The 22,827-nt window shown below is 39.8% G+C and overlaps 2 protein-coding genes across 2 annotated transcripts in view; both read left to right on the top strand.

Moving 5' to 3' along the window:
• Positions 1–17,262, top strand: part of PPEF2 (protein phosphatase with EF-hand domain 2) — a 48,397-nt gene extending 31,135 nt beyond the window's left edge. Inside the window, exons 14-17 of the mRNA XM_060187883.1 lie at positions 896–1,002; positions 3,214–3,377; positions 4,565–4,652; positions 16,319–17,262. Coding sequence (XP_060043866.1) covers positions 896–1,002; positions 3,214–3,377; positions 4,565–4,652; positions 16,319–16,572 — 613 coding nt within the window. The 3' untranslated portion in view covers positions 16,573–17,262. The remainder of the gene's footprint in view (positions 1–895; positions 1,003–3,213; positions 3,378–4,564; positions 4,653–16,318) is intronic.
• A 2,611-nt stretch (positions 17,263–19,873) lies between these two features.
• LOC132537700 (thymosin beta-4-like) lies at positions 19,874–21,466 on the top strand. Its single transcript, XM_060188620.1, has one exon. The coding sequence runs from the start codon at positions 20,563–20,565 to the stop codon at positions 20,800–20,802; it is 240 nt and encodes a 79-aa protein (XP_060044603.1). The 5' UTR covers positions 19,874–20,562; the 3' UTR covers positions 20,803–21,466.
• The last annotated feature ends 1,361 nt before the right edge of the window (positions 21,467–22,827 follow it).

Raw genomic sequence — 22,827 nt, 5'->3', positions numbered from 1 at the left:
AGGGAGGGAGGGAGAAAATTAAATTAGTGCCCTTTTGCTATTCATAAATTTTGCCTTGTGGCTGTTTAACATAAATTATTAAGAAAGGACATTACTGTAACAAACCATTTGTTGAGTGCTTTCAATGTGCCTAGTTTTATTCCAAGCACTTTATATATGAATTTACTTATTTAATCTTAACAATAATCCTATGTGGTAGGATACTTTACCCTGATTTTGCAGGTGGGGAAATTGAGGTCAATATAATTTGTTATGTTTTATGTGTTACATCACTTTACAAAAAGGTGACCTTTCTCCAGCATTTCTGATCAACCCCATTTGATTTGTGTATAAAAGGGGAAAGTAGAGGAGCAACGGAGAGAAATGAGAGATGTACCTCTTCAAAAACGGTTTTTGGGGAGTTGAGGCATGAAAACTAGAGGAGAGGCATTTCTCATATACTACCTTTTTTGAATCTTCCTTTCTGAAGGGCAAACACTGGATGATCTCATTCATATCTGGAATTCAGAAGACAAAACAAGGGGACAGAGTGAAACATTAATAAAACCTTTGTTCATGTCTTCAGATCTAAGTTACCTTTTTTTTTTAATTGGAGGCTATTGGTTTACAGTATAATTAATTATCGGCATATGGGTACAGTTTCTAATCTCACCATGATAGATGTCTGTAAAACTCTCTCCTCCAATTTAAGTTCTTTCCCTTCATCATATACTGATACCCATCTGAGACTTTTAAGGGGAGGTGGGGATATAAGCATGGAGGGGGACCCCATGCCCTGTGGCAAAGAAAGTGGTGGTGTTGAGTTATGCTAATACATATTTTGAGAAGGTGTGAAACTGTACAGGCAAGTAAAACATTTTCAAAGAAACAAATGCCTTTTTCTCTTCTATCCCAGGATTAGCAGAGTAGAAGAATCAGCTCTGAGAGCCCTTCGGGAAATGTTATTTGCTCATTCCTCAGATCTTCTCACTGAATTTAAGAAGCGTGATGTAGATACAACTGGTAAGACTAGTCAGGTGAAATATTCACAGAAGAAGGACACTAGCCCCTTTCAGTGTTTAGAAAATAAATATCTGGTGGATGAAGGAATGACCAAAAAACTTTTTTGACTAACTTTTTCATTTTACTCAACTTAATGTCCTAGTTTGTTTTTCTAAAATGTTCAATTCTAAGCTTTTAACAGGACAAGAACTTGACTAAATGTAATAGATATGGTAAAAAGAAAGAGGCAAGAGAAGGCTGACAAGATAAAAGCTCAGCAAAGCATAATGAGTGGGCTAAATTATAAGACTATCTCCAAGACTAGCAAAAGATCAATAATTCAGCGTTTTGTTATTGTGTGTGTATCTGTTTTGTATTCTGTAATCCAAATTAGAAAAATTTGTCCTTTCTTAACTTGATGGACTGGCAAATGGACCTTAACTACATATAGCCCTTTAAAAATAGCAGTGATTATTATAAGTTCATTTTGTTGTTATTGATTTTTTTTTTTTCCAGAGCACTGCTTAGCTCTGGCTTATGGTGGTGTGGGGGGATTGAACCTGGGACTTTGGAGCCTCCGGCATGAGAGTCTTCTGTATAACTTTTTTTTTTATTATTTTCCCTTTTGTTGCCCTTGTTTTTTTATTGTTTTTTTTTTAAAAGATTTTTTTTATTTTTTTATATTTATTTTATTTATTTATTCCCTTTTATTGCCCTTGTTGTTTTATTGTTGTAGTTATTATTGTTGTTGTTGGATAGGACAGAGAGAAATGGAGAGAGGGAGGGGAAGACAGAGAGGAGGAGAGAAAGATAGACACCTGCAGACCTGCTTCACCGCCTGTGAAGCGACTCCCCTGCAGGTGGGGAGCCGGGGTTCGAACCGGGATCCTTATGCTGGTCCTTGTGCTTTGCGCCACCTGCGCTTAGCCCGCTGCACTACAGCCCGACTCCCTGTTTTTTTATTGTTGTAGTTATTATTATTGTTGTTATTGATGTTGTCGTTATTAGATAGAACAGAGAGAAATGGAGAGAGAAGGGGAAGACAGAGAGGAGGAGAGAAAGATAGACACCTGCAGACCTGCTTCTCTGCCTGTGAAGCGACTCCCCTGCAGGTGGAGAGCCAATGGCTAGAACCGGGATCCTTACACCGGCCCTTGCACTTTGTGCCACCTGCACTTAACCTGTTGCACTACCGCCCAACTCCCTCTTGTTATAACTCTTATGCTATCCACCCCCTCCCAAAAATTCTTAACAGAAGAAACAACCAATGCTATCTATGTTTTATAATAATATTTATAAAACTGTTGTGTGACTTCCAGTAGTGCTGTCAGATTTAGCAGATAAATCTTGATTTTTTTTTGGGGGGGGGAGTTGGGTGGTAGCTCAGCGGGTTAAGCACATCACGGTTCAAGCCCCCGGCTCCCCACCTGCAGGGGAGTGGCTTCACAGGCAATGAAGCAGGTCTGCAGGTATCTTTCTCTCCCCCTCTCTCTCTTCCCCTCCTCCCTCCATTTATCTCTGTCCTATCTAACAACGACATCAACAACAATAATAAGTATAACAACAATAAAAAAACAAGGTCAACAAAAGGGATAATAAATAAACATAAAAAATCTTGATTTTTTAAAGTATTGGTTCATATACATTAATTAAAAGCAAGAAAATGGCAAATTAACGTTAAATTACAGACAATAAATAGTTTTAAAAAATGTAAGTATGGGGGCTGGGTGGTGGTGGACCTGGTTGAGCGCACATGTTGCAATGTGGAAGGACCCAGGTTCGAGACCCCAGTCCCCACCTGCAGAGGGAAAGCATTGCAAGTGGTGAAGCAGTGTTGCAGATGTCTCTCTCCCATCTCAAAAGGTGCCTTTCCCTCTAGATTTCTGGCTGTCTTTATCTAATAAATAAGTAAAGATATTTTAAAATGACAACAGCATCAAAAAATAAAAATATATATGTAAGTATGCCCTGTGCACTGTTTGGCACATATTTATTTATACTTTGGGATCTGTTTGAAATTCAGATTTAATTAGGCATCCTGTATTTTGTCTACCTACCTTAATTTCTAGTGAGTTTCTCCATTCCCAAAACAACAGTATCTGTGCCCAGCACTTCTAATATCTATAAAGAATAAGAATGTCAGAATAAAACTACACAAAAAGATAAAGTTAAAAGTAACTGAGCAGGAAGCTAAACTTAAAGCAATGAGTCAGCAGTCTGCTTTCTCTTAAGGTTTGATCACGCTGAGTGACTGGGTAGCAGCCATGGAGTCTGTATTGCAGCTTGGGTTGCCTTGGCGGATGCTGAGGCCACAACTGGTGAGCAGCTCCACAGATAACATGTTGGAGTACAAGTCCTGGCTGGAAGACTTAGCCAAAGAACAACTGAGTCGTGAGGTAATAGTGCAAAAAGATGGATGTGGGCATACTGTGGAACAAGGAGCGCCATTATGGAGAACTATGAATTAGATATAGCCAGGTAATGAGGACTTCAAAGAGAAAGAAGGTCAGTGAGAACTGAGAGTGCCAATTTGTTGAGTTTTTATGTATTAGGCCTTGTGTTAAGTAATTCACACCTGTTGCCCTAGTTTATCCTCAGAACTGATGGAGAAGATAATTATGGGGATAGTAATTATTATCAGCAACATTACAGTGATGTGGGCATTGTTCAGAGAAATTAAGTAACCTGCCTGAGAACACTGAGCTTCTCAGCTATGCAACTGGGACTCAAACCCAGGTATTCCTGATTTCCTGGATACCGTGCAACTTCTCCCACTAAAATATTTATTCAGTAAACACACACTGAATGTGTAATGTTAAGGCTTTGGGCTATGCACTTAAAACATCTTTTACTGCAATTATCATTTACATATCATAAAATTAATCCAGTCTAAGTGTACAGCTCAGTGTTTGGGCATATTTTCAGATATGTGCTATGAGCACCCTGCAGCAGCAACAACACATTATAAGTAATGTAAGCAATTTTTATCAGAGGCCAAACACTTTTTTGTTTCATTTTTTTTGTTTGTTTTATGTTTTTGGTCATCACCAGTGCTTCTCTGTGGGGGCTTCACTGCTCCAAGTTGACTTTTTCAGATAGACTGAGAGAGAGAGAGAGACAGAGACAGAGAGAGAAAGAGAAAGAGACAAAAAGGAAAGAATACAGCAGTACTGAAGCTTCCACCAATACTGAGGGAACCAGACTTGAAGCTGGGTTATGTGCATGGCAAAGCAGGTGCACTCTCCAGGTGAGCTATCTTGCCATCCTTAGGCAAAATACTTAAACTACTAGAGGATTTGATAGACTATAGGTAGTTGGGGACATGAAAAGATGGTAAAAGATTTTCATGCCTGAGACTCTAAGATCCCAGGTTCAATCCCCAGCCTATCATGCCAGATCTGATCAGTGCTCTGTTGCCTCTCACTCTCACATTCTCTCTCTTCCATTTAAAATATTACAAAGTATTTTTAAAAAAGAAAGAAAATATTAAAACATCTGTAGGTTTTATCAAGAGTGCCTTATTTTCAGGGTTAATTGTGAGTCTAAACATAAAATATTTTAAAAATAAAAATTTTCTTTGTAGAACATACAATCAAGTTTGCTGGAAGCACTGTATCGGAACCGATCCAATCTGGAGACCATTTTCAGGATTATAGACAGTGATCATTCAGGTAAAGGCTCTCATTATTCTGTCACTCTAACATATAGCACATTCTGACACATTACAAGTTGACTTTCTGGTTTTTTGTTTGACTTGTTTTGTTTTGCCAAAGCATTGCCCAACTCTGATTTACTGCATTGTCGGGGATTGAAACTAGAACCTTAGAGCCTAGGCCTAAAAGTCTTTTGTATACCATTATGCTACCTCCCTATCCCCAAGGCAAATAGATTATATTCTACCTGCTTGTCCCTCCTCCTGGACTAGTTAAGTCTCTACTCAAGCACTTTGCAAACAATGTAAGGATGACAATGCCTATAAATGGAAACTAGAAAAGCTCTTCAGCAGTCCAAGCAGACTAGATAGGAGAGCGATGGGACAGAGAAGAATGAAGACAAATAATTATTATTATTATGGGAGGAATAATCATTAAAGAATTATTACAATTTTATGAATACTTAAAGATGTATATAATATTTACATGTGTATATATTTTTAAGAAAGGATAAATTAACAAAACCATAGGGTAGGAGGAGTACAACTTCACACAATTCCCACCACCCAATCACCATATCCCATCCCCTCCCCTGATAGCTTTCCCATTCTCTATCCCTCTGGGAGCATGGACCCAGGGTCATTGTGGGTTGCAGAAGGTAGAAGGTCTGGCTTCTGTAATTGCTTCCCCGCTGAACATGGATGTTGACTGGTCGGTCCATACTCCCAGTCTGCCTCTCTCGTTCCCTAGTAGGGTGGGTCTCTCAGGAAGCGGAGCTCCAGGACACATTGGTGGGGTCTTCAGTCCGGGGAAGTCTGAACAGCATCCTGATGGCATCTTGAACCTGGTGGCTGAAAAGAGAGTTAACATACAAAGCCAAACAAATTATTGAGCAATCATGGACCCAAAGGTTGGAATAGTGGAGAGGAAGTGTTAGGGGGGTACTCACTGCAAACTCTAGTGTACTTCTGCTTTCAGGTATATATTTTGCACTAGTTTATGGATAAGTGTGAACATATGCTCTCTCTCACAGAACCTGGTCTATATCTAGGTTTTGGGACTTTGTTAGAAAGTGAACCACCCTATATATAGCAAACCTACAGCCAACATCATACTCAATGGACAGAAGCTGAAAGCATTCCCCCTCAGATCGGGGACTAGACAGGGCTGTCCACTGTCACCGTTACTCTTCAACATAGTATTGGAAGTTCTTGCCATAGCAATCAGGCAAGAGAAAGAAATCAAAGGAATACAGATTGGAAGGGAAGAAGTCAAGCTCTCACTATTTGCAGATGATATGATAGTATACATAGAAAAACCTAAAGAATCCAGCAGAAAATTACTGGAAGTTTTTAGGCAATATAGCAAGCTATCAGGCTACAAAATCAATGTACAAAAATCAGTGGCATTTCTTTATGCAAACACTAAATCTGAAGAAGAAGACATCCAGAAATCACTCCCATTTACTGTTTCAGCAAAATCAATCAAATACCTAGGAATAAAGTTGACCAAAGAAGTGAAAGACTTGTATGCCGAAAACTATGAGTTGCTACTCAAGGAAATAGAAACTGATACCAAGAAATGGAAGGATATCCCATGCTCATGGATTGGAAGAATAAATATCATCAAAATGAATATTCTCCCCAGAGCCATATACAAATTTAATGCAATACCCATCAAAGTTCCACCAAGCTTCTTTAAGAGAATAGAACAAACACTACAATCATTTATCTGGAACCTGAAAACACCTAGAATTGCCAAAACCATCTTGAGGAAAAGAAACAGAAATGGAGGCATCACACTCCCAGACGTTAAACTATATTATAAAGCCATCATCATCAAAACAGCATGGTACTGGAACAAAAATAGGTACACAGACCAGTGGAACAGAATTGAAAGCCCAGAAATAGATCCCCACACCTATGGACATCTAATCTTTGATAAGGGGGCCCAAAGCATTAAATGGAAAAAGGAGGCTCTCTTCAATAAATGGTGCTGGGAAAACTGGATTGTAACATGCAGAAGAATGAAATTGAACCACTTTATCTCACCAGAAACAAAAATCAACTCCAAATGGATCAAAGACCTAGATGTCAGACCAGAAACAATCAAATACTTAGAGGAAAACATTGGTAAAACACTTTCCCACCTACACCTCAAGGACATCTTTGATGAATCAAACCCAATTGCAAGGAAGACAAAAGCAGAAACAGACCAATGGGACTACATCAAATTGAAAAGCTTCTGCACATCCAAAGAAACTATTAAACAAACAGAGAGACCCCTCACAGAATGGGAGAAGATCTTCACATGCCATACATCAGACAAGAAACTAATCACCAAAATATATAAAGAGCTCAGCAAACTTAGCACCAAAAAAGCAAATGACCCCATCCAAAAATGGGCAGAGGATATGATCAAAACATTCACTACAGAGGAGATCCAAAAGGCTAACAAACATATGAAAAACTGCTCTAGGTCACTGATTGTCAGAGAAATACAAATTAAGACAACACTAAGATACCACCTCACTCCTGTAAGAATGGCATACATCAAAAAGGACAGCAGCAACAAATGCTGGAGAGTTTGTGGGGACAGAGGAACCCTTTTACATTGCTGGTGGGAATGTAAATTGGTACAGCCTCAGTGGAGAGCAGTCTGGAAAACTCCCAGAAGGCTAGACATGGACCTTCCATATGATCCAGTAATTCCTCTCCTGGGGTTATACCCCAAGGACTCCATAACACCCAACCAAAAAGAGGTGTGTACTCCTATGTTCATAGCAGCACAATTCATAATAGCTAAAACCTGGAAGCAACCCAGGTGCCCAACAACAGATGAGTGGCTGAGAAAGCTGTGGTATATATACTATGCAGCTATAGTATTCCATTGAACCCACCTTCTCTGACCCATCTTGGACAGAGCTAGAAGGAATTATGTTAAGTGAGCTAAGTCAGAAAGATAAAGATGAGTATGGCACGATCCCACTCATCAACAGAAGTTGACTAAGAAGATCTAAAAGGGAAACTAAAAGTAGGACCTGACCAAATTGTAAGTAGGGCACCAAAGTAAAAACCCTGTGGTGAGGGGTAGACATGCAGCTTTCTGGGCCAGTGGGGGGTGGGAGTGGGTGGGAGGGATGGGTCACAGTCTTTTGGTGGTGGGAATGGTGTTTATGTACACTCCTAGCAAAATGTAGACATATAAATCACTAATTAATTTGAGAGGGGGAAAATCAATTGTCTGTCTCAAAGTTTTTCAAAACACAAACTGAATCTTTTTAATATAAAGGCTGTGTATTTGATATGCGGACTCTCTCAAAAGTCTAGACCAAGTAGATTAGAAGCATCCAATAGCACAGCTATATACAAGATACTGAGTACTGTACTATAAACCCTAACAAAAGGACTTTTCAAAGTTAACCCAATTACCAAATAATGTGATGATAACATTAACTATCAATTGTCTTTGTGAACCCTAAGACAGCAGGAACCTCACATCTCCACTAGAGAGCCCCTACTCCCCCCAGTCCTGGAACCCTTGGATAGGGCCCACTTTCCTGTATGGCTCTCCCAATCCATATCAAATAATATTGCATCCGCCGATCACAACCTAACCAACGCAACAATTGCCACCTCAACATGCTTCACTTCAGACTGTGTCCAGAGATTTCACATGTGGAATGACAACCCTTCAGCTTCATTACTCGGGTGAGACCTTTCCTTTCATAGTATACTCTAATTTCATCTCAGGTGGTTCACTTTCTAACAAAGTCCCAAAACCTAGATATACACCAGTTTCTGTGAGAGAGAGCTTATGTTCACACGTATCCATAAACTACTGCAAAATATATACCTGAAAGCAGAAGTACACTAGAGTTTGCAGTGAGTACCTCCCTAATACTTCCTCTCCACTATTCCAACCTTTGGGTCCATGATTGCTCAACAATTTGTTTGGCTTTGTATGTTAACTCTCTTTTCAGCCACCAGGTTCCAGATGCCATCAGGATGCTGGTCAGGCTTCCCCGGACTGAAGACCCCACCAATGTGTCCTGAGCTCAGCTTCCCTAGAGACATACCCTACTAGGGAAAGAGAGAGGCAGACTGGGAGTATGGACCGACCAGTCAACGCCCATGTTCAGCGGGGAAGCAATTACAGAAGCCAGACCTTCTACCTTCTGCAACCCACAATGACCCTGGGTCCATGCTCCCAGAGGGATGGAGAATGGGAAAGCTATCAGGGGTGGGGGTGGGATATGGAGATTGGGTAGTGGGAATTGTGTGGAGTTGTACCCCTTCTACCCTATGGTTTTGTTAATTAATCCTTTCTTAGATAAAAAATAAAATAAAATAATAATAAAGAAAAAAAAGAAAGAAAGAAAGTGAACCACCTGGGATGGAATTAGAGTGTACTATGAAAGGAAAGGTCTCACCTGAGTAATGAAACTGAAGGGTTGTCATTCCACACCTGAAGTCTCTGGACACAGTCTGAAGTGATGTTGAGGTGGCAATCATTGCATTGATTAGGTTGCAATCAGCAGATGCGATATTATTTGATATGGATTGGGAGAGGCATGCGGGAAGGTGGGCCCTATCCTAAAGTTCCAGGACTGGGGGAAATATAGGTTCTCTAGTGGAGATGTGAGGTTCCTGCTGTCTTAGGGTTCAAAAAGACAATAGATAGTTAATGTTATCATCACATTATTTGGTAATTGGGTTAACTTTGAAAAGTCCTTTTGTTAGAGTTTGCTGTATAGTACCCAGTATCTTGTATGTAGCTGTGCCATTGGTTGCTTATGATCTACTTGGTCTAGGCTTTTGAGAGAGTCCGCATATCAAATACACAGCCTATATATTAAAAAGACTCAGTCTGTGTTTTAAAAAGCTTCAAGACATACAATTAATTTTCCCCCTCTCATATTAATTAACTAGTGATTTATATGACAACACTTTACTAGGAGTGTACATAAACACCATTCCCACACCAAAAGATGATGTCCCATCCCACCCACCCACCACCAACCCCCACCAGCCCAGGAAGCTGCATGTCTACCCCTCACCACAGGGTTTTTACTTTGGTGCCCTACTCCATATTTAGTCAAATCCTGCTTTTAGTTTCCCTCATGTGTATATTCTTAATAGTAGTTCATGAAAAAGAAATTCTTGCAATCTCAATTCTGAAATAAAATTTTTAATTTTATAATTATTTATTTATTTATTAATTGGACAGAGACAGCCAGAAATGGAGAGGGAAGTGGGAGAAAGAAAGGGAAAGAAACAGATAGACGAGACCACCTGGGACCAAAACAAGGCAAGACTAGAATGACTTCAGGAACCCACCAAATCACCGGTGAATGCAAACATGTGTGGCTCGAGGACAGAGAGGAGTCTGGGGAAAGATTAAGTGGCTGGTAACAGTATGGCAGTTGAGACACCACTCCAATCTGTTTCACCAACAAAAAGATGGCTGAAAGGAGGAGAGGACTCTCCTAAGACTCACCAAATGCAACTGTGAGTCTCTATTGCTACTGCCCTCAGTATCTGGAGCAGTATCTGGAGCAGTGGCGGGGGGAGACCCTGTACTGACACCAGGGGACAAAGAACTAACAAGGAAACTCAGGAGAAGATCTATACCTCAGTGGCCTAGAGGTAAGGCTGTGAGAGTCTCTTTGCATAACCACTGGATTATCTCTGCCCCACCCTGCTTTATCTCTTGGTCAGGAGTGCCTGTTTAAGCTTAATTAGAAGCCTAATTATAGTTTAAAAGCCCTCAGACTCCCATAGCCTACTGGGAAGAAAAAGAACAAAAGAGGCTTTTAAGCCACTGTGCTCCAACTCAGGGATTAAAATAATATTGAAACAACTGTCAATTTCTACAACTGTGAACCCTTTAATTACCTTACTTAGACACAAGTCAATCCCGGCAAGAGTGATCAGTAAGTTGAAAAGTACTGAGAGAGGGACCTCATAACATACTATATAAAATGGTTAAACCAACAAGAAGAAATATTGGAGAAATGAATCAGGACAAGAGTCCAGCTAAAAGCCCCCCTAAGGTTGAAGCACAAAATAATGAGGTCAACATCCAAACACTAGTTAAGGAAATAATCACAGGAGTGAGTAAAGAGTTTGAAATAATTGTCATCAGAAATGAAGAAACAACAAATGAGAGCCTGGAAGAAAACACTAATTATCTCAATGTTATTAGAGAGCTGGAAGCTGAAATAGCTGAGCTAAGAACACAACTAGCTGAACAAGCTAAAACATATCAGAGGAGGGGAACAAAAGAGATGAACTCCAGAAAACAGTAGAGGGAAGAGAAAATAGAATCAATGAGGCTGAAGACAGAATTAGCAAGATTGAGGACATATTAGAGACAACTAAAAAAGAAATAAGAGATCTCAAAAAGAGATTAAGAGATACTGAAAACAACAACAGAGACCTATGGAATGACTTCAAAAGAAATAATATACACATTATTGGCTTACCAGAGGAAGAAAGAGAGGGGAAGAAATCATTCTTCAGAACATAAGAGCTGAGAACTTCTCTAATCTAGACAACATAAAAGACATAAAGGTTCAAGAAGCCCAGAAAGTGAAAACAGAATTAACCCAGACTTAAAGACACCAAGACACATCATATTTAGAATGGAAAGGAATAAGGACAAAGAAAGGATCCTGAAGGTTGCAAGACAAAAACAAAGAGTCATGTACAGAGGAAAGATTAGCAGCAGACTTCTCCACACAAACACTACAGGCCAGAAGAGAATGGCAAGATATCTATTGAGTGCTCAATGAGAAAGTATTTCAGTCAAGACTACTGTATCCTGCTAGACTGACATTCAGACTAGATGGAGGCATAAAAACCTTCCCAGAGGGAGTCGGGTGGTAGTGCAGTGGGTTAAGTGCACGCGGCGCAAAGCACAAAGACCGGTGTAAGGATTCCAGTTCAAGCCCCTGGCTCCCCACCTGCAGGGGAGTCGCTTCACAAGCAGTAAAGCAGGTCTGCAGGTGTCTATCTTTCTCCCCCCACCCCCGTCTTCCCCTCCGGTCTCCATTTCTCTCTGTCCTATCCAACAACAACAATAAAAGTAAGTAAATAAATAAATAAATAAAATATAAAAAAACTTCTCAGACAACAGTTGAAAGAATCAACTATTGCCAAACCTGCCCTGAAAGAAATTCTGAAAGCTCTCCTATACACAGTCAGACCACCATAAATAGGCCATATATAGGAACACTAAAAAATGTACAAGAACGCCATTAAAATATCTTTAATCTTTGATATCAATAAATGTCAGTGGCCTGAATTCACCTAGTAAAAGGCACAGAGTAGGAAGATGGATCAGAAAACACAACCCAACAATATGATGTCTACAGGAAACAAACCTAATTTTAACAAGATAAACAGACTCAAAGTGGAAGGATGGAAAACTATTATACAAGCCAATGGCCAACAAAAAAGGGCAGGAACAGCTATTCTCATATCTGACATGATAGACTCTAAAATAAATAAAATTTAAAAAGATAAGGATGGACATTACTTAATGCTCAGAGGATCCGTCAGTTAAGAGAACATAACAGTTATTAACATCTATGCACCCAATGAGAAGCCATCTAAATACATGAAACATCTACTGAAAGAGCTACAGCAATATATTAACAGCAACACAGTCATAGTAGGGGACTTCAACACCCCACTCTCTCAACTTGACAGATCATCCAGGCAGAAAATCAATAAAGACATGAGGGAGCTAAATGAGGAGATAGATAAACTAAAACTATTTGACATTTTCAGAGTCATTCACCCCAAAAAACTAGAATACACATTCTACTCAAGTCCACATGGGTCATTCTCAAGAAAAGACTATATGTTAGGCCACAAAGACAGCATCAGCAAATTCAAGAGCATTGAAATCAACTCAAGCATCTTCTCAGACCACAGTGGAATTAAAATAACACTTAACAATCAACAAAAAATTAGTAATAGTCCCAAAATGTGGAAGCTCAACAGTACACTCCTTAACAACTACTAGGTCAAAGAGGAAATAAAGGAAGAAATCAAAATGTTGTGAGAGTTCAATGAAAATGAAGACACAAGCTACCAAAATATTTGGGACACAACTAAGGCAGTACTGAGAGGGAAATTCATAGCCATACAAATACACATTAGGAAACAAGAAAAAGCATAAATAAACAACCTGATGCACATCTTAAAAGACCTAGGAGAAGAAGAACAAAGGACCCTAAAGCAACCAGAGGGAATCACTAAAGTTAGGGCAGAAACCAATAACATTGAAAATAAGAAAACCATACAAAGGATCAGTGAAAGTAAATGTTGGTTCTTTCAAAGAGTGAACAAAATTGACAAACCTTTAGCCAGACTCACAAAACAAAAAAGGGAGAAGACCCAAATAAATCAGATAGTAAATGAAAGAGGAAATTTCACAACAGACACCCCAGAAATTAGCATGTCATCCAAGACTTCTATGAACAACTCTATGCCACCAAGCTAGAGAACCTGGAAGAAATGGAGAAGTTTCTAGATACTTACAAACTTCCAAAATGAAGTAAAGAGGAACTAGATAACATGAACAGGCCCATCACAGCTAATGAAATTGAAACAGTTATCAAAAATCTCCCCAAATATAAAAGTTCTGGACCAGATGGTTTTACAAATGAATTCTACAAAACCTTCAAAGAAGAACTAATACCTCTACTTTTAAAAGTCTTCCAGGAGATTTAAGACACTGAAATACTCCCTTCCAGCTTCTATGAAGCCAACATCACCCTGATACCAAAAGCAGACAGGGACACAACCAAAAAAGAAAACTACAGACCAATATCTCTGATGAACATATATGTTAAAATATTGAACAAAATTCTAGCCAACCATATACAGCAGTGTATTAAAAAGATGCTTCATCATAACCAAGTGGGGTTTATGCCAGGGATGCAAGGATGGTTAATATATGTAAATCAATCAACAGGAACCACCACATCAATAAAAGCAAGACCAAAAACCACATGGTCATATCAGTAGATGCAGAGAAAACTTTGACAAAATACAACATCCTTTTATGATCAAAACACTACTAAAAGCCCCACCCTATTAGGGAAAAAGAGAGGCACACTGGGAGTATGGATCAACTAGTCAAGCCCATGTTCAGCAGGGAAGCAATTACAGAAGCCAGACCTTCAACCTTCTGAAACCCACAATGACCTTGGGTCCATACTCCCAGAGGGATAGAGAATGGGAAAGCTATCAGGGGAGGAGATGGGATATAGAGATCTGATGGTGGGAAATGTGTGGATTTGTACCCCTCTTATCCTACGGTTTTGTTAATGTCTCCTTTTTAAACAAATAAACAAATAAATAAACATTATAAAAAATGGGAATAGATGGAAAATTCCTGAATAGTGGAGTCTATATATAGCAAACCTACAGCCAACATCATACTCAATGCTGAAAAACTGGAAGCATTTCCCCTCACATCAGGTACTAGACAGGGATGCCCACTATCACCATTACTATTCAACATAGTGTTGGAAGTTCTTGCCATAGCAATCAGGCAGGAGCAAGGAATTAAAGGGATACAGATAGGAAGAGAAGAAGTCAAACTCTCCCTTTTGGCAGATTACATGATAGTATACATAGAAAAACCTAAGGAATCCAGCAAGAAGCTTTTGGAAATCATCAGGCAATACAGTAAGGTGTCAGGATACAAAATTAACATTCAAAAGTCAGTAGCATTCCTCTATGCAAACACTAAGTTAGAAGAAGTTGAAATCCAGATATCAATTCCTTTTACTATAGCAACAAAAACAATAAAATATCTAGGAGTAAACCTAACCAAAGAAGTGAAAGACTTGTATACTGAAAATTATGAGTCACTACTCAAGGAAATAGAAAAAGACACAAAGAAGTGGAAATATATTCCATGCTCATGGGTTGGAAGAATTAACATCATCAAAATGAATATGCTACCCAGAGCCATATACAAATTTAATGCTATCCCCATCAAGATCACAACCACACGTTTTAGGAGACTAGAACAAATGCTACAAATGTTTATCTGGAACCAGAAAAGACCTAGAATTGCCAAAACAATCTTGAGAAGAAAGAACAGAACTGGAGGCATCACACTCCCAGATCACTAATTGTATTATAGGGCCATTGTCATCAAAGCTGGTTGGTACTGGAACATGAATAGACACACTGACCAGTGGAATAGAATTGAGAGCCCAGAAGTTATCCCCCACACCTATGGACATCTAATCTTTGACAAAGGTGCCCAGATTGTTAAATGGGGAAAGCAAGTCTCTTCAACAAATGGTGTTGGAAACAATGGGTTGAAACACGCAGAAGAATGAAACTGAACCACTATATTTCACCAAACACAAAAGTAAATTCCAAGTGGATCAAGGACTTGGATGTTAGACCAGAAACTATCAGATACTTAGAGGAAAATATTGGCAGAACTCTTTTCCGCATAAATTTTAAAGATATCTTCAGTGAAATGAATCCAATTACAAAGAAAACTAAGGCAAGCATAAACCTATGGAACTACATCAAATTAAAGAGCTTCTGCATAGCCAAAGAAACCACTACCCAAACCAAGAGACCCCTCACAAAATGAGAGAAGATTTTTACATGCCATACATCAGACAAGAGGCTAATAACCAACATATATAAAGAGCTTGCCAAACTCAACAACAAGAAAACAAATAACCCCATCCACAAATGGGGGAGGACATGGACAGAATATTCACTACAGAAGAGATCCACAAGGCCGAGAAACACATGAAAAAAATGCTCCAAGTCTTTGATTGTCAGAGAAATGCAAATAAAGACAACAATAAGATATCACTTCACTCCCGTGAGAATGTCATACATCAGAAAAGGTAGAAGCAGCAAATGCTGGAGAGGTTGTGAGGTCAAAGGAACCCTCCTGCACTGCTGGTAGGAATGTCAATTGGTCCAACCTCTGTGGAGAACAATCTGGAGAACTCTCAGAAGGCTAGAAATGGACCTACCCTATGATCCTGCAATTCCTCTCCTGGGGATATATCCTAAGGATCCCAAAACAACCATCCATAAAGATCTGTGTACACATGTGTTCTTAGGACAATTTGTAATAGCCAAAACCTGGAAGCAACCCAGGTGTCCAACAAGAGATGAGTGGCTGAGCAAGTTGTGGTATATCTACACAATGGAATATTACTCAGCTATAAAAAATGGTGACTTCACCGTTTTCTGCCAATCTTGGACGGACCTTGAAAAATTTATGTTAAGTGAAATAAGCCAGAAATGGATGAATATGGGATGATCTCACTCTCAGGCAGAAGTTGAAAACAAGAACAAACAAACAAACAAACAAACAAAAACAAGTAGAACCTGAACTGGAGTTGGTGTATTGCAGCAAAGTAAAAGACTCTGGGGTGGGTGGGTGGGGAGTATACAGGCCCAAGAAGGATGACAGAGAACCTAGTGGGCATTGTATTGTTATATGGGAAACTGGGGAATGTTATGCATGTACAAACTATTGTATTTACTGTTGAATGTAAAACATTAATTCCCCAATAAAGAAATTTAAAAAAAGAAGAAGAAAAAAGAAAGAAAAAGTTAGAGGAAATTATAAGGCAAGGAAGATGCAATTTAACAAGTTCTGCCTTTCTTGATAAGGGTTCATCTCGCTGGATGAGTTCAGGCAGACCTGGAAGCTGTTCAGCTCACACATGAACATTGACATCTCAGAGGATGGCATCTGTGATCTGGCCCGCAGCATTGACTTCAACAAGGATGGTCACATAGACATCAATGAATTCTTGGAGGCCTTCCGCCTTGTGGAGCAGTCCTGCGCAGAGGGCGAGCCCTCCCATTCCCCATCTATTTCAAATGCTACTGACATTGCAAGTAGTACTTTAGATGCCCACTAAGACTAGCCTGCTCTCCATCATTCAGGGTGCCTCACAATGTGAGTATTTTATTATTTTTTTAAATTATGGCCCAGTTAAGAATCAGGCATGGCTCAATTCTTTCATTGTTTTCATTTTATATCTTTTTAAAAATATTTATTTATTTATTCCCTTTTGTTGCCCTTGTTGTTTTATTATTATAGTTGTTGTTGATGTCATAATTGTTGGATAGGACAGAGAAATGGAGAGAGGAGGGGAAGACAGAGAGGGGGAGAGAAAGACAGACACCTGCAGACCTGCTTCACTGCCTGTGTTCAGGTGGGGAGCTGGGGGCTCGATCTGGGATCCTTACTCTGGTCCTTGTGCTTGGCGCCACCTGCGCTTAACCCTCTGTGCTGCCGCCTGACTCCCTCATTTTATATCTTTTTTAACTTAGAAAATTAACTGGAGATCTGACAAACAATTCCTAAAAGTTTGACTTTGCCAGAAAACTGCATGTACATTGGTAGTTCAGAGAAATCCCCCCCCCCTTTTTTTTTCCCAGAGCATAATTCAGCTCTGGCTTAAGGTGGTGCGGGGAATTGAAGCTGGGACTTTGGAACTTCACTCATAAGAGTCTCTTGCATAACCGTTATCTCTGTGACTCGAGAAACCTTCTTTACCAGTTAGTATAGTGAATTAATAGGGAGATTGGCTTCCAAGGAGTTTTAATTTAAAAGGCATTTAAAAACTGTACCAGAGAGAAATAGCAAAATCGTGCTTCTAATTCAGTGACTTAACCTTAACTTCTAATTAAAATTATCTGGGAAGATTTTAAAACAGAATATCTGTAGCCCCACTCCAGAGCAATTAAATAAAAATCTCTGAGTTAGAAGCCATATTATCAGTATGTTTTAGATGCTCCCCAGGTGATTCTGATGTGCACCCAGGCATGAGTGCTACTGATTCTGATCTAATTGGATTACCCTGTAGTAGTGAAGGGCATTGTTGGGTAAAACTTTAACTGCTATTTGCACTGATGTAACTGGAAATAGGAGAGGCCAGATCAGAAACCAAATATTTTTAGATTTATGGCAATAGACTGCCAACTACCCTCAGACAGTATGAACAGGCACAAGAAAATCTGAGTCTAGCCAAGATGAAACACACAGTTTTCCACTTGGATGTTTAATGAGCACCACGAACTTAACATTTCCAAAATAAGCTCTTTATACTCCACCCAAAATCTGTTTCACTATGACTTTTCCTGATTAAATGTCAATTTCATTCTACCAGTTTCTTTATGTTAAAAACAAAAACAAATCTAGTCTGAATTAACTTTTCCTTATTTCAAATACATTCAAGATATCTCTCTCTTTAGTAAAATTTTCTGGTAACTTATGTTTATGGCAAATGATTCTTTTCAATTATTATATTACAGTAATGTTTTCTTTTAAAATAAAAGTGTTCAGAACTTGGGAAATATCAGCCTTGCAGATCAAATCCAAACTCTGATTTATCCTGTGCCTGTTGGTTTAAATCTGAGATGTTTTCTGAGCCCTTTCTAGCCACTTGGACCTTGCAGTGCCCCAGTTAAGCATTCCTTTCACGTTCAGGTTCATTCTCTCTGAATTACCCTCCCTTCCAGTGGCCTGGTCTCATTATTCAAGTTCATGCAACTTCTCTGCTCTGAAACTTTCCTTTGACCCATCTGTTTTCCTCCTCTGAGCCAATAGCTGTTCCTGGGGTGGGGGTGAAAGAAACCATCCTTTCCCCCACTGGGTTCTTCAGAAAATGTACAAATAACCAAATCAGCATTAGGGAAACTGATAAGAGAAGAAGTAAAGAGGCTTGTAGACAGCTCACCCTGCAGAGTACACATTTTAGCATTTGGGAAGACCCTGGTTTGAGCCCTCAGTACCATACAGGAAAACCTGCACTAGGGGAAGCTCTATCTCTATGAATGATGAAGCCATACATATCCCCCCCCCCTCTCTCTCTGAATTTGAAAGAAAGAAAAAGTCAAATAGCATAGACACAAAGCTCCATTGGGGAAATAAAAATGAACAAAGAAATTGTATTAATACACATAGGGGAGTTACAATTATTCTACAAGTCCTATTGTGTGTAAGGAAGAGATAGGTTTATGTCTTTAAAACTAAGTCCGAAGGCTGGTGAAATAGCTCAGTTGGCTGCTGTGCTGCTTTGCCATGTGAGACCCAGGTTTGAGACCAGCCTCCACTTTATTGAAGGAAGCTTAGGTGTTCTGGTCTCTTTTACTATCTGTCTCTTTACCTCTCTGCTTCACTGTCTCTATCTAAAAACAAGCAAACAAACAAACAAACAAGCCCTGGGGTGCAGTGTTGAGAGGGAATGCTCCAGGTGTCAGACAGAAAGGGAGTTGGGAATCATCACTTCCTTTTAGATGTGAGAGACAGAGACCGGTGCTCGATTTGACAAGGCAGAGATCATGGCTTTACTAGAGACACGAAGGTCTTTATCCCCACTCAGTTTAGAATAATCTCATACTAAAGAGGGCATTTCTTGAGGAGGCATACTTGAAGAGTCTCTTGAGGTGGTCTGATCTGAGCACCTTCACTGGGTTCCTCCAGTAGAGCCTAAGTCACACATTCACCAGGAAACTTCTTAGTGAAATTTTGCAAACAGTTGTATCTCCATGGCTATACTTCGAAAAATTTTCTTATGATCATGAGATACTTTTGCAATAGGAAAAATGCCATAAAAACACAATTTAAAACTGCCTTTCTAAAAAGGGCCACTCTGCCTCAACTTATTATTTTCTAAACCACTAGATGTCACTCTGAACAAATGGGTCATAACAATAGCTGTGAGAAAAATGCTCATACTTCATGGGCCAGTTGCTATCTGGTGGGGGTGGGGTAGGGGAGTAGTCTGACTTCTGGGAAAGTGCTCCACACAGAAAGTCTACACGTGCTGGGTTGTGACTCAGAAAAGAAGAGGCACAAACACAGACAAGTAGAGATGAGAGGCTCAGAGATTATCTGATTAGATACCTGATATTAGCTGTTGTTAATTTTCTAAGTATAGTAACTACATTAAGGCTATTTTTTCCTTTATTGGGGGGATTAATAGTTTACAGTCAAAATTAAAATACAGTAGTTGACACATGTATAACATTTCTTAGTTTTCCACATAGCACTGTAACCCTCCACTTAGGTCCTCCTCTGCTATCATGTCCCAGGACCTGAACACAACCCCCCACCCCCACCCCAGAGTCCTTTGTTTTGGTACAATACACCAAATCCAGTCAGCTCTTTTGTTTTTAAGTCCTTAGAAAAACATACTGAAATCCTGGAATTTGTTTCAAAATAGGGGTTCTAGCTTTGACTCCCCACCTGCAGAGGGGTCACTTCACAAGCGGTGAAACACGTCTGCAGGTGTCTCTCTTTCTCTTCCCCTTTCTGTGTTCCCCTCCTCTCTCGATTTCTCTCTGTCCTATCCAACAACAACAACAATAACAACAACAATAATAACCACAACAACAATAAAACAACAAGGGCAACAGAAGGGGAAAAAAATAGCCTCTAGGAGCAGTGGATTCGTAGGCAGGCACTGAACCCCAGGAATAACCCTGGAGGCAAAAAAAAAAAAAGTTATGGTTTTGAAATCTTCTGAGGTTCCACTTTCAGATAACAGCAAGGGAGACCAGACAGACTTTCTGAGTCACATTCTAGATCAGACTCTCTGGAGTCTGCATCCTGAGTCACTATAAACCCTGAAACCAGGGGATTTGAGGTGGGGCAGCAAAGGACCTGGCCACACCATTCTGTGAGTACAGAACACCCTGATGCAGCTTCCTGTTTGTTGCAGAAGACTGGAAACTCTTGACAGGTTTGGAATCAGTTGAAATGCCTAAGAAAATTTTGGTAAAGGAGTAAAGTTTCTGGAGAGACAACATAATGCTGTGTGGGGAGCCTGGAGATAACTGATAGCCCACTTAATTATGCATAAGCACCCAGGTTCAAGCCTCCAGAACCAAACTGGAGCACCATGAAAAGTAGTGTAGGAGACACTTGGCGGCTGCACCAGCACAGATCCATTTCTCCAGCCAGCTCTTGCCTCGCTCCGCTGTCTTCTGCAGCCGTGTCTGACAAACTCGATATGGCTGAGATTGAGAAATTCAGTAAGTCAAAATTGAAGAAGACAGAAACGCAAGAGAAACCCCCCCCCCCCCCCCCGCCGCCTTCAAAAGAAATGATTGAACAGGAGAAGCAAGCTGGTGGATCGTAATGAGGCAGGTGTTGCCGATACACACACTGTATATTCCACAAGCATTGCCTTATTTTACTTCTTTTAGCTGTTTAACTTTGTAAGATGCAAAAAGGTTGGATCAAGGTTAAATGACTGTGCTGCCCCTTTTCGCATCCATGAACTACTGACAACGGTGGCGGAGCCTGCCTCTTCTTCCCCTTGGCTGGCAGGGGAAGGAAAGAACTTGCATATTGTTGGAGGAAGAAGCTAGGTGGGAGACAGTGAAATCTAGAGTCAAAATCCAGTTGGTCTAAGGCAGGCCTGGCCTGCAGGCTATAAAATGCAGTTACATAAGAGTGCCATTTTTTTGTACAATGATTTTAATTATTGGAATGCACAATTTTAATATGCAAATAAAAAGTTTTAAAACGGGACCAGGTGGTGGCACACCTGGTTAAGAGCACACATTATAGTGCTCAAGGATGTAGGTTCAAGCCTCTGGTCCCCACCTGCAGGGAGGAAAAGCTTCACAAGTGGTGAAGTAGGGCTGCAGGTGTCTCTCCGTCTCTTTCCTTCTCTGTTTCCTCCTCCTCTCTGTCTCTGTCCAATAATAAATAAATAAATAAATAAAATGAAATGAAAAACCATTTTAAAAAAAGTTTTAAAATCTGAAAAAAAAAGTAGTGTAGCAGTACTGTAGTACCTCTCCTCTCTCTTATTGCCTTCCTCTCCCTTTCTATTTTATTTATTTATTTATTCCCTTTTGTTGTCCTTGTTGTTTTTATTGTTGTAGTTATTATTGATGATGTTGTTGTTGTATATGACAGAGAGAAATCGAGAGAGGAGGGGAAGACAGAGAGGGGGAGAGAAAGATAGACTTGCTTCACTGCCTATGAAGTGATTCCCCTGCAGGTGGGGAGCTGGGGTCTTGAACATGGATCCTTACACTCGTCCTCACGCTTTGCGCCACCTGCACTTAACCCGCTGAGCTACTGCCCAACTCCCTCCTTTTCTATTTCTATCTGATTGAAAAGAAAAAAATATAAGAGCCTGTTGGAAACTAGGAATTATGGAATTATGTAGGTATGAAACCCTGGTAGCAACAAAAGAAAACAAACCCAAAATAATGCTGTGAAAGCAGAATCCCAAATTCTCTTAAGTTTCTTAACTAGATGTGTGAGCTGCATCAAATGATTGAAGGGAAGATTTCAGGAGTGAAATTGCTGGATCATAAGGTATTTCAGCTTTTCTTTGGGAACTTTCCATACTGTTTTACATAGGGGCTGCATCAATTTGTATTTCTACCAACATCGTTTCAATTATTTTTCCCTCCATATCCTTGTTGATGCTTCTTGATTTGTTGATATTAGCCATTCACACAGGTGTGAGGTGGTGGTATCTCATTGTGGCTTTAATTTCTCCACCACCACCCCTTTTTTTTACCAGAGCATTTCTCAACTCTGGCTCAAGGGGATTTAACCTGAAACTTCAGAGCATGAAAGTCTTTTGCATAGCCACTATGCTATCTCCTCCACCCCATAATTTGCATTCTTCTAATGACAAGTGAAGTGGAGCATTCCTTTGTGTGTCTACAGTCCATATGAGTATATTCTACAGAATACATTCTATTCAGATCATTTTTTCACTTTTTTATCAGACTATTTGTTTTTTGTTGTTTAACTGCATAATTTCTTTATAGATTTTTGATATCACTATTCAAAAGGACATATGCACCCCCATATTCATAGCTAGATTATTCACAATAGCCAGTGAAGCAGCCTAAATGTCCATTGACAGATGACTGGACTCTGATTCTAAAAAAAAAAAAAAGATACTTGTGTCTTTTGGGACAAAATGGATGGAGCTTGAGGTGACTATACTTAGTGAAGTAAAGGGTGAAAGACAACTATAGAATGGTGAATGGTTTCACTTTTATATGGAAACACATGAACTTGAGGGGGGGAAGCAGACAAATTTCACACTGTCTCTAAGATTTTGTGAGAATGATAGTGGGGAGGGTACACAGAACTTTGGTGGGGGGTGAAGTGTGGAACTATATCCCTG

The sequence above is a fragment of the Erinaceus europaeus genome, chromosome 3, assembly GCF_950295315.1.
Source record: "Erinaceus europaeus chromosome 3, mEriEur2.1, whole genome shotgun sequence".
Taxonomy (NCBI): domain Eukaryota; kingdom Metazoa; phylum Chordata; class Mammalia; order Eulipotyphla; family Erinaceidae; genus Erinaceus; species Erinaceus europaeus.
The sequence above is the reverse complement of the archived record's forward strand: the minus strand, read 5'-3'. Positions and strand labels throughout refer to the sequence as shown.

What these genes read in the sequence shown, in the direction of transcription:
- LOC132537700 (XM_060188620.1), top strand. Translation starts at nt 20,563, where the DNA reads ATGAAAAGTAGTGTAGGAGACACTTGGCGGCTGCACCAGCACAGATCC.